The sequence below is a fragment of the Gymnogyps californianus genome, chromosome 3 (genome assembly GCF_018139145.2).
Source record: "Gymnogyps californianus isolate 813 chromosome 3, ASM1813914v2, whole genome shotgun sequence".
Lineage (NCBI taxonomy): Eukaryota > Metazoa > Chordata > Aves > Accipitriformes > Cathartidae > Gymnogyps > Gymnogyps californianus.
In genome coordinates this window covers 38,637,866-38,650,498 of record NC_059473.1, presented here as the reverse complement: position 1 = coordinate 38,650,498, position 12,633 = coordinate 38,637,866, and the positions used below count along the sequence as shown (strand labels likewise).

Genomic DNA, 12,633 nt, shown 5'->3' with positions numbered 1-12,633 from the left:
GAATCTATCTTGTGATTTCGTGTGTTTACAAATGTTTCTCTTAGTGCCACATGTAGGAGCTCTTGTGTTAAGCAGGAGACTTGGTGGTTGACTCCATCTTCAGTGGTATTAAAACCTGTACATTTAACTAATGACTCTGTCAGAATATTAGAGATTGTCAGATCCTTGTCTGCAGGACAGTTAATATCCCTGAGCATTGGTAAAATTTTCTAGTGCAGCTGTGATTTGAATTAACACACCCCTGTTTAAGCATACTTTCAATTTATGAAAATATAGATAGGGACCTTCATTAGTGTAATAACAATATTAAGAAATAGCATAGTCAACTTAGACAAGAGAAAATAATATCGATGCTGATGTTAATTATATTTTTATGCTGGAATAAGACCAGCAGTCTCAGCTAATTGTTTTGGGAGAGGATGATTTCTGTAGGTGTCCTCATTCCAGTGTGTTTCTTCTGTGTTCCGTAGAGTAATTTAAGTACTGCAATACTTGAACTAGGAGAGCTAGTGGGAGCTCAGATACTTTATCAATTTTATCTCTCAATGAAATTTGTATGGGAAGAAAAGGTACCTGTTCTGAAAATTGTGAACTAAATGTGTAGTACGAGTAATTGCAATACAGCTGTATTTTAACTTGTCAAATATTAACTGTTCTCTCTTTTTTTAGTCCTTCAACAAGCAATAATATTCCTCTCATGAGAGTTGTACAGTCGATCAAGCACACGAAGAGGAAGAGCAGTACAATGGTGAAGGAAGGATGGATGGTCCACTATACTAGTAGAGACAATCTGGTCAGTGACTTTAGTTTCTTCCTATATTAAGTTAAATTATTTCTCTAAACCAGTGTATTTTATTTATTTTATTTAGATATTCTGATTTACAGTATCATTTGAAAGAACTTAGCCATGATGTTTGTTATAAAGAAGTCTGGTGCAAAGGAGAAACTGTAGTTTATTCAAAATTCTTCATGTGGTGATTCAACAGTACTTTTCCTTCTCCCTTTTAAGGAGAAGCATCTCTAAATTGTCTCAAATGAACTGCATGTTTAAGATTTCAGCTTTCCTGAGATAATAATTTGGAATAATTTGCTTATGTCTTCTTTCTGTTTAGCAGTTGAACTAAGTATTCGTATCAGTGTTTTTATTCTACTACATGAAAAGGTGGAAATCATTATAAAATGATGAGTACTGAAATGGTTGACACTATTATTCTAATGATCTAGGTGTTTGTAAATATTTATGTATGGATATGGGAGCCTTTCATTCCTCTAGCAATTCACTCTATCTAAAAGTAAGCATTATTGAACACCATCCCCCCCACCAACTCACTATTCTTCTTGATGTCGGCGGAATAAAGAGTTGTGGCTTGACTGTATGTCTTTGGGTATGCAAACATCCTCCAAAAAGACTACACTGTTTGTTTCCAGTGCTACCAATAATGATCTCTTAATTTAACCATCTTAGGCAAGCTCCTTGGTTTTGTGTATTGAGGAGGAAGATAAGGAAGAATAACTGGGTTCCTTAGAGTTGTCTGAGGGAGTGACTCCTCTTGTTTTTTGGTAGATGAATGAAAAGGATGAAGTCAAGAAGTTCCCAGATCTCATGAAGCACAGTGTGTCATATTGAGACTGTTCATGAAAGGCAGTGTAAATACTTTTGCATTCTTGGTCTCTACGCAGGAGTCTGCTTGAAGGGGACCTCAGGAATTGAGAGAAGCAAAGCTATTTAAGTTCTGCTGAAATCAAGCTGAGGGGTGATACTAGTCAGTTCAGGTTACTGTAGTATTTTTACCTTTTGTGACTGTCAGCTAAACAGACCACTGCAAGTGGTCTGTCAGAAACTACCTTACAAAACATTTCTTTAAAGTACAGTTTTCTAACACCTAGATGTATTTATCACAAACCAAAATAAGTATCTAGCATATTTCAGATGAGATTCTAGCCAAGGCTACTTAACAGACACAATTTTCATCAGCTGGCTATGGAAAAACTAAGGCCAGGTAGCAGACGAAGATGAATAGTTCTAGCAGAACTGTTCAGGGCAGACTTGGTATTCAGCTCTGATTTAATCTTTCAGTACAGCCAGTACATTTTTCCGTGGACTTTTTTTGAACCTCCTCATAGAACAGTGATCAGGTTGTACACCTTAGCTTAGTTTGATTTTCTTCATCTGCCAGTCTAGCTGCTACCTAGATGACACCTACCAAAAAAGGCCATTCAAATGAAGTGGAGTATTCTGCCCCAAAGCAAGATACCTTCAGCAAAGCAAGATCTCACAGAGCTTCCTAATGAGAGGAGACTTCTGTATTAAGCGTTACAACATTGGCTATTTCCCTTGACTGCTCTGCTCTCAGCAATGTCAGACAATTTCCTATTCCTGAAAAAGCTTGAGCTTTCTGTAAGTTCCAAAGAGGTTCATTTTAACAGCGATATCTGTATGCTTCTTGCTGACCCTGGATAACAAGGTATTTCACCCTTTATAATGAGAAGTTTCTATATCATTGTCTGTATTCTTGTCCTCACTCTGAGCCCATCCTCTCTCAGAATAGGGTATGGGCAGATTTTGAATCCCTGAGTGAGTTACCAACCTGTTCCTTAATTTCCTCCCCTCCAAAGTCTTCCCTGATTCATGATTTAATAAAGAGCATATATGTCCAAAGGACAGGTTCACCCTTATGCTTTCACCCAGTTTCCATTCAGTGCTGGCTGGGAATTCCATTTAGTTAAATCCATTCATGACCTAGCTTTCTTTATCTAACTCCTACAGGCAGTCTTAGCTTCCCCATGAATGAAGAGATTTAAGCTCCTCTGTATTATGTTTCAAACTTTGTCATCCTAGGCCAGAGTTAAGGGTCTTGGATTTTTGTCAGAGAAAAATGAAAATGGTTTTCTAACTATATGAGCATGGTGCAAACAAAGTAACTTAGAGTCATACAGACATATTAGCTTTCTGAAAGCTTCTTTGTTTTGAGGCATGTTCTTCTGCTTAAAATTACAAGACAGTTATCTGTGACAGCTTATTCATATTACTTTTTGGTGGAGAAGATATTTCTCATTGGTGGAGACTTCCAGAAAATGGCTATTTAGTCTGTCTTGATTTTTATTTTATTTTTTTTTCCCCCAAGATATTTTGTCCACTTGGATCTCATAATCTGTCTGTCTTGCCATGGTGTGCTTTTGACCTTCTAGAATTCTGGGTTGACAAAAGAATTAAGGACTTGTTAAGCTTGCTCAGTCCTTGAACCCTTGTGATGTTGGTGTGAGGGCACAGAGGGAGAAAGCATGACTCCCACAATTGTTACTAAATTAAAATAATTCAGGTTTTGTGAGCACATGCACCTGGAGTGAAACCTGTGTAGGTAAGTGTTTCTCCTGTACAAGATAACTGCTGTTGTCACTCTTATTACTGTAATGTAAGTGATATTTTTTTCTGGTTTGTGGACATAATTTTTGAGCCTCTTCTTGAGTTTAAAAAAGTCTTTATTCCCAAAGTGTGTTTTTTCATGTATCTAGTCTAATGCAACTGTAGATTAACGTTAATTGATTATCTTAGTCATTTAAAGCATTTCTCATTTAAATAATCAGATAACAAAAGCCATACCAGTGATTTATTCCTTACGTTATTGTACTGTGCATTTTGTAGAGAAAAAGACATTACTGGAGACTGGACAGCAAATGCCTCACACTATTTCAAAATGAATCTGGAACAAAATATTACAAGGTAATTAATGATGATTAATAATTATGTTGTACTTGATTTACTCAGTGCTTTATAGATCTGAAATCTAGCTGTGAGCAGTATAAGTATTATCTCCATTTCCCCATCTTTTTTAATCAAAACTGTGACCAGGTTAATTGTTGACCAAAGCTTGTAAGTGAGAAGGACCAAGACTAACTCTGAGAAGTTGCTTGCAGCTCCTGTTCTAATCCCCTTGAGTATGTGTCTCCTTACATTTTACATGTACTGTTCTCCTGAATTACATAGCATATTAATCTTTTTCTTCACAATTACCAGAGAATTTGTTTCACCGCCAGTCTAATGAATGCTGGGATTCTTGCGTTTTATAAGTAGTGACTGAAAGTTTGCATGCTTATGTATTTTATTTTGAGGTTCCCAAAATTAAATTATTCCCAACTGTACAACTTACAGTTGCAAGCAAGATTTAGAGGAAAATTTCCTGTGCAGCCTGGCGTTACATAAATGAAGCTAAGCAATAAGTTTAGTATATTGTTAATATAGTAATGTGTTCAGTGGTGGAATATTCAGAATATGTGTTCGAATGTATAAACAGGATTTTTCCCTTTCTTGTCTTATACCTTCAGGTGGGGGTCCAAATCTTGCAGCTTCTTCCTTTATAACATCTCTAAGATCAAGCCTTTTCTCTGTACACCCAGCTAAACTTGCCCAGATCCTTTTCATCCCTATCTTGACCAATGCAGTCTCTTCTTCTCAGACCTCTCTGATACTTGTATTGCCCTGTGCATTCAAAACACAGCTGGTAAAATATGTTCCTTGCTTGTTGGTCCGTTATGTCGCTACTTTCAGTCCTTTGACTTGCCCCTTTGCACCCCTTTTTTAGTCCTTTGACTTGCCCCTTTGCACCCCTTTTTTTAACTGCTTAAATCTCAGGTTATTTGTCTTTGCTGTTAGAATCATTCATGGTTTTTGCCTTTACATTTATTTGCTCTTCATCTTAATTAGCTACTGTCTCTTATCCCCCTAATGCCAGCCCGGTGTTCACCTGCTTGTTCACTACTCTTGCAAGTGATGTGCACCTGTACACCTTCCCATGTATGTGGAATGTCCTCCTCCAGCTAGTGTGAACTTGCAACCATTTCTTCCTTCAGATCTGTTCTCTAGTACTGCTTGTACCATGATCTCAAACTGACAAGGTAGAGGAGTCAGTAGAAATTGTTAGTGTCTGTATGAAAGAGAATCTTTACCCAAAACAATTCAGATATGTGAAGCAGTGCGTATTGACTACCTTATATAACCACATCCTCCTTTTAATGTTGTCTTGTTTCACTTTTTTCCCTGTCATGTTCTTCTCTAGCTAAGCTGTATAAACTACAGGGGGAAAATGGTCATTTTATGTTTGTGCATCATTTGTATGCATGTCTCATGCTGAATATAAATCCAGTTTGTCTGAGTAGAAAATAGTAGTTGTATAGAGAGAAGTGTGGTGGGGCTGGAAGTCTCTCTAAGGCTTGTATAGAGGAATTCAGAAGACTGTGGGTGGGCAATGGTCATGCACAGTTTGACGGTAGTTGTGAAGCTTGGTATTTTGGTTTTGGTATTTTGATATATTTGCTTTGATTTCTTTGCAAACGCTTTAAGTTTTGAGTATCAGTATATTAAAATATTATGTGCGTTTTCATTTTTTTAATCTTTAATATTTTTCTTCAGGAGATTCCACTTTCAGAAATTCTCCAGGTGACTCAGCCTCGAGATTTTTCAAACGTGGTGCAGGGCAGCAACCCATACTGTTTTGAGATCATCACTGACACGATGGTGTACTTTGTTGGCGAAAACAATGGCAGCAGTCATCACAGTCCTGTTCTTGCTGCCACCGGAGTTGGACTTGACGTAGCTCAGGGCTGGGAGAAAGCCATTCGTCAGGCTTTGATGCCAGTCACTCCTCAAGCTAGCGTTTGCACTGCTGCAGGACAAGGAAAAGATCACAGTAAGCAGGCAGACAAGGCACTGTTGTTCATATTCTGAAGCTGTTAATGGTAGAGATTCCTTTCAGAAAAGAGCTTATTTAAAGTGAAGTATTGTCTGTCTATTCTCTGCTGAATTGGGTCCATAATTTTCCACAAGTCTCTAAAAAGTGACACTCAGGTTTGTGGAGGGTGGGCAAATCCTTTAATCTGTTGTAGCAGGAGGTAGTAGTTAAGAATCAGATTTACAATATGAATGCATATTGCAGTGCTTTATTGCAGGCATAGGCTCATATTCATTATCAAGGCTCCACTAAACTATATATTGTGTTCTTTCTCTTCAGACATCTCCTTGTTCCTTGCAATGACATTCATTCACATTCTGTACTGAGATTTATGCTTTCATTCTTTAGTTTACTTTCATCTTCCAGCTACTCCTTAATCTTCTTTTAGTGAAATTTTCTTTTGCAGGAGATTCTGAGATTAGTTTCTCTGTCTCTGATATCTGGCTACTCTGCATCAGCAACAGTTAAGAACACGTAAATGCTAGTCTGAGGTAAAGGCACTTTCTGAAAATGCAACTATGGTCTGAAATGGTAAACTATGAAATGCTGGTACTGGTATCTGTATTTAACTACAGTGAAGAAACATACCTGTAAGATGGTACCTCATAACTGGCCTTATACATACGTAAAATGCCACTTCCGATATGAAAGTCTTAGTTGCAAATAGATACATACCAAAGCTCTCTTTGTTTTCTAGAACCTCAGGCTTACTGTTGCTGAGACTTGCAAAGACAGTTGCTTTTTCCAAAATCAATATTTTTTCAGATATAAACAATAACATTTTTATATAAAAACCTGACAGTGGTAGGGAATAGAGCTGCAGGGGTAGATACAGAGAGGAAGTATTTTAGCATGTTTAGGATTGTAGGAGTATAAGAAACTACCATGAATTGTGGAGTGGTGTTTGCATATTCTTAGACAACTCAAGTTGGTTTTTAAACTCTAAAAAGCTCACAAAATGTCTGTTCATCCCTCTCCTCCCTACACACTGTGAGCCATGAAATGTATCTCAAGAGCCTTTAAGAAAATTAGACTTCTAGTTAAAAAAACAAAGCCCCAAAAGCCTCAGATATGTTCTTTTAAATGAAAAGACCAAAAGAGGAGGGAGACATTGCTAGTGCTTGAAATACTTGCAGCAGCAGGAAATTTGTAGTGTCAAAACGTCCACAAGACACTAGCTGATCAATTTATATGACATTCTGGCCAGAAAGTAGCTAGAAATGAGGATGCTCTTCCAGTCTCACCCATGGGAAAGAGTCCTTTCTGACCTCGTACCTGGTGCTTGGGGTGGGATGTTTCTTTGTGGGATGTTTCTGAGCTGAAATGAGAAAGAGAAGATTAGTAAGCTGTTACCTGGTATAGATTATATATTGAGTCCTGGCATTACTGATTGCTTCAGAAGTGACAATTTTTCAGCCCTTATTCTTATGCATTTCAGACACTAGAAAAATGGATTTATTTGGAAGGAGTAACTCGATCTCTACCTACCAAATATTTTGTATTCTGTAGCCATCTGTGGAGAAGGGTTCAGTGTGTTCTCTTTGAACAGTTTCAAAAACTATATCTTCACTTTCTAGTTACCTTGTTTGAACCTTGCTGCAGTTTGTGTTGACCTTAGTAAATTTTTTGTCTGCCGCCTTTCTTGTTTTTCCTTGTGTTCTTGTTATTCCAATACAGACTTGACTATAGTCAATAATCAGTAGACATATGCAAGGCTGTAATTCCAGTTCATATGTCAGATGCAGTATTCAGAGTGTCTTTGCAAACTAGTGTTTGTTGCTATCTTAAGTCTGTAAATTCCTTCTTTGAGATAAAGCACAGGTGGCAAAAATCAGATACAGGCATTTTCTTTGTTCTCTGAAATAGTGTTTTTAAAGCTCAAGGCTCTTCTTAGGGTGATAAAGGCTCTTTTCAAAGTGCTAGTAAATCTATAGTATATCTTCTATCCACCTTGTAGGTGAATTTGTTCTACTGTTTGGGTTTTTTTTGGAAGTTAACATAAGAAATGATAGGTGTCCATATGTCTGAGACGCTTCATGTCTGTCTTGGAAGTCAAAGGAAGAGGGTGTTTTCTGCCTTCCTTGACATATCTCTTCTTGTCCGTGCATCATAATGTTATTCCTGTAATGAAAACTTTGTGTCAACATCTGCTGCAGGCTAAAAAATTCTGTATCTTTATCTGGTGCTTTTTCTTGCAAATTACATTTCCTAGATGTGCTCTTATATTCCAAAGATTGATATGCTTCTGTAGTTTATCCATGAAACAAAGATCGTTTATATTATGGGTTTTATTGCTTTTTTAATTATCAGATCTTCTGTTACTTGCTTTGCTTGATTTGTTTCCTTTTCTTATGCATTAATTCTGTGTATCTTGATGCCACAGAAAATTAGTAACCACATTCATTTGACTGTAAGGAATCTACCTGGTCCTCTTTCCTGTATTTTTCTGTATTACTACCAGAAATTCTTAGTAGTTTAATGAACTACGATACAACTGCTGCATTACTATTGCTTTTGGTTCTCCAGCTCTCCATTATGTATACGCTTGTACTGTTCTACTATTTTTGTAATCAGCAATATGACAAAAATAGACAAATAATCCCAGCAAAACTCCCGGGGTTGTTTATCTAATCAATCTGTGAAATCTGAGTTCCAGGGTATGATGCTTCTGCAGAACATCAATAAAAATTGTTTCACCATGACTGGGTTAGAAGTCAGTAAAAGATTTTTGTTTTGGTTTTTTTTCCCATTTTACTAGAAAAAGTCTGACCTTCCTATTTACTTACTCAATTATATCTTCTTTATTGCAGAAGAGTTATCTCTAAGCATCTCTGTTTCAAATTGCCAGGTCCAGGAGAATGTGGTGAGTAATGTGCATTGTATAACAATGGTGTTTATTTACCTGGGTATTACAAAGTAATTGGTAGTAACATCCAGTGTCTGGATGAGAAAGCAACACCAGGGTATTATAGCTAAAGAAGTCTGTGTTATATATAGGAAGTAATCTACTTACCTGGCACAGCTGTTAGTTTGTATGAATGTATGTCCTTGCTTACAGTGCAGTGAAGTGGATCCTCTTCAGGAAAAGTTTGTTGTGTTTTTCCACTCCATTCAGGGTAATGATGGCAACCTTTACAGAGTTTGATTAATGTCAAATGTAAATACAGCTTAGCCCGTACTAACTAATATGCTCGTGAACATTTTGATTACTCCTGATATTTGTGATTTCTTTTTTTCATGCATTAGGATATCAGCTCTGTGTACCAGATATTTGCTGATGAAGTGCTGGGTTCTGGTCAGTTTGGTATTGTATATGGAGGTAAATTTACATTATATTCTGTTATGCATTTATTAAGGTAGAATGTCTGTCTGCTTGATAAAATTAGCCATTTCATATTTACTTAGCTGTATCTAGAATGTCTAGGTGAAGTTTATCTTGTAAAAAGTTTGTTTGGATTACTTTGTCTCTGCAGTTTTATGTACAGTATTTCTTACAGTTCATTTTTGCATTTAGAGTTTTGCGTTGGCATAAAAATCGGTTTAGAATATGCATTGCATTTTGTCCACAGTTAAATACAAAGCAATCTCTAGTCTGAATTTGGCCTTGGTTAATGATTTGGGGTTTTTTGATTGCAAATTCTAACACTGTTGTCTGTATTATACAGTATTAGAAGTCATGTATTTAAGGAGGCTGTCAGTTATACCTGTTTTTAATGATACCTGAGAGATGTGGCCAAAAGCAATTAGAAAAATACATATTTTAGTTTATGGTTTGACAGTATTTATGCAAACATATTATTGACATATTTTATGCAAACAGTTTTGCTACAAATTTCTGTCAGCAGGATAAAGTAGAGAGAGGAATTCTTTGTTGAGAAGTCTCAGTTTTAGGTTTCAGTTGTAGTTTTATCACTTCTAGTTTTTAAAAACTTCTATTGCAACATATAACTTGTTTATAGTATGTAATCACAAAAAGAAGAAATACTAGAAATGCATCATATGAACTCTGTTTCTCTCTCTTTTGTTTCTTTTTTTTAATCCCATGTATTATCTCCAGTGTTGAGAAAACCACAGACCATAAATCTGGAAAGAAAGAAAAAGTGATAACTAATGTTTTAAAAGCGGTAACTTCCTGCTTCTGTCATGTTGTCTTTCTAGTCAGGAAGTATTGTGGCTATGATTTTTCTGTATGCCAGTTGTGTAGTTAAATATTTTTCTCTATTACTTCTGAACTGCTTGATGGAAATGTAGTTTGATGGTCTGGTTTTACATCACTCTTCAGAGAGGTCTTTTATTTCCCCTCTGCATTTCTTAAAGCATAATGTGAATCAAAGTGTGTTCCCTCTCTTATGAATAGAACATGCACAAATGCAGACAGTATTTTAATGTTTTGATTTTATTTCTATATATACTTTCCTAAATTGCCTTTTAGATAAATCTCAGCTTGGCATTTTGCATGATTCAATGCTTATAAATGCTTATAAACATAATAAATGCTCATAAAAGGCTTTTATTATATTAAATTTTTTCACTTAATGTTGCCTTAAAATATATAGGATATGCATACTCAGTTTCTTAAGATAAAATCACAAGCTGAAAGAGCAAGAAAAGAGAATATAAAAGAATATTCTTTTGCTGGCTCTGCACACAGCTTAATTGTTGCTGGTGGGGAGACTAGATCTGGTAACTTCTAATATTGGCTTCTCCCCACTTGTGTAGGCTTACTGAAATAATGGTAACAAACCCACCTTTTATTTAAACAAATAAAGGTAAAATTAAGTTGCTTCCATTGTTGTGGGTTTTGTTGGTTTATTGGTTTTTGTGGGGTTTTTTTTTGATGTCATCTATTCTCAACAAACTTTTACAAATTGTAAATCAAGAAATTATAGGATATTGATATCCAACCCCTGTTTCTTTCAGTGACAACAGTGTCCCTCTGCTTTTCCTATTTTAGTTAGTTTTGAAGGGTCTGAAAAATGGAGACAGGAAAAAAAAAATTCTTGACAGTTTCTTACTGATGTAAAACTTGCACTGAAACCCGGTTGGTTGTGTTTTACTTAGGAAAAGGAATTTTCAAGTTGCTTTTCTGTTAATCTTTCGTCATGTTCTATTTTTAGCTCTAATCTAGCTTCTGTAGTTAAGTGTTTTGTTAGTTTGGTGGTTTTGCTTTACGTTCTCTTGCAACTTAGCATTTGTCTTCTGGGTTTTGCATCGAGTTCATAATTGATGGTATTTCTGCTACATTTCAATATAATTTGATGTCTAGTGAAGCCAGAGTAATTTTCCCTGAATCTAAGGTTTTATTTAAATTATAGCTGGGTGCTGTGATTTCTAATATTTTGCCTAAAAATTGCTGATTTGTTACAGACAAAATGACAAAACTCCCCACATCTCTCTTTCCAGACTTCTGGCTTTATGCTGTTGCCTGTGACAGTCCATTATACAGCGTATACTTTCCTTAGGACTAATGTAACCTTTTTAAAATTTATTTTTTGCTCTCCAATTGTTAGTTCTGTTTGGTAACCTTGTAAACCCTTTTGGACCTTGAGTGATGTCTCCATTAACTGCCTTACTTTGTCCGGTGGAGATAAGCCTGGTTTTGACCCTTTATTCATGATGATGTTTAAGGCAGGTGCATTAGTTGCTTGGCGCAGCAGCCTTTGGAGCAATTCCTATGCCCTGCCTAAGCCCTGGCCACCAGTACTGACTGCAGAGCAGCAGGTGAGGCCTGGCTGGGTGGTTAGCAAGGCGTAGCTGGGCTCCCCGTAGCAGTGCCAGTAGAGTCCTCTGTGCCTCTTGCACTGTAGCTGTGTGTGTTGTCCCTTTTCCTAAAATGGCTTCCAAACCCTTCACTGAGCAGATAACGACCTTTTTTTCTTTGGTGCGGACTTACTGTTCTATATTAGTTTAGTATTAAATGTCTTAGATTATCAAGGTCTTGCAGTGTGTGATCCCATTAACCTCTCTGATGTGAATGTGATAGAAGTCAGTTCAGTTGTGGAGAAGCTGGGTAGGCATTACAGCTACTCACTTAGCCCTTGAAACATTCTATCTGTATATTGCAGAATGCTTCTCATGTAGCTGATGCAGATTGCAGAAAGGAACAGTACTTGGTGCTATCGGCACATTTTTTTTCTCACCACAACCTTTTAGAGCTTTTTGATCACAACAGACTGCCCCTGGGTGTTAACGTGTTGTTCTTCGTGGCACTTAGTTACTCTCACATTCCTGTAGAGTTATTAGGTATATCATTTCCTGTGCATGTGGAGCCCATGAAAGTATCAAACCACTGGAGAAGACTTACAGATCTTTCTTCACATTGGTCTTGAATGGTTTCATTGGTTTTTTTACAGGAGAGAGGCAATATTCTGTTGGAGTAGGTATTACTTGCTCATGTGCAAGTCCCTTGCACAAGCAAAAACTTCACCTAATACATCTAATGTCAATGTGCATACCTGACAGCAGACTAGTAACTAGTTGATATTTACAACACTCCTGTTGAGGCTGATCACTTCTTGTTACTCATATACCAGTTGCAATTTTAAATATAAATATAGTAATATTGTACACTTGTACAGAATATACTTGTTTCCCCAACAAGGAATTTCTGCTGTAATGTTTTATAGCTATGAGTTGCTTCTACCTCTTGATGGCTGACATTGACTTTCTGTTTAGGAAAACATAGGAAGACTGGAAGAGATGTGGCTATCAAAGTCATTGACAAGATGAGGTTTCCAACTAAACAGGAAAGTCAGCTTCGTAATGAAGTAGCCATTCTCCAGGTACAAAAGTATTTTTGGATCACATTGGAGTTCGGTCTCAAATAAGCCATTAATGAGATTTTGTAATATGTGTACGTGCTCTGAATTGATTTCTAAATCTACATACGTGATTTCTGAGTCTTTTT

At 36.6% G+C, this 12,633-nt stretch overlaps 1 protein-coding gene across 2 annotated transcripts in view; it reads left to right on the top strand.

Annotated features, from left to right (window-relative positions):
* Nucleotides 1-12,633, top strand: part of PRKD3 (protein kinase D3) — a 55,729-nt gene that overhangs the window by 34,951 nt on the left and 8,145 nt on the right. For both annotated transcript variants that reach the window (XM_050895128.1, XM_050895127.1), the window contains exons 9-14: nucleotides 670-793; nucleotides 3,644-3,721; nucleotides 5,408-5,684; nucleotides 8,537-8,589; nucleotides 8,973-9,045; nucleotides 12,402-12,508. In XM_050895128.1, the coding sequence (XP_050751085.1) occupies nucleotides 670-793; nucleotides 3,644-3,721; nucleotides 5,408-5,684; nucleotides 8,537-8,589; nucleotides 8,973-9,045; nucleotides 12,402-12,508 (712 nt within the window). The remainder of the gene's footprint in view (nucleotides 1-669; nucleotides 794-3,643; nucleotides 3,722-5,407; nucleotides 5,685-8,536; nucleotides 8,590-8,972; nucleotides 9,046-12,401; nucleotides 12,509-12,633) is intronic.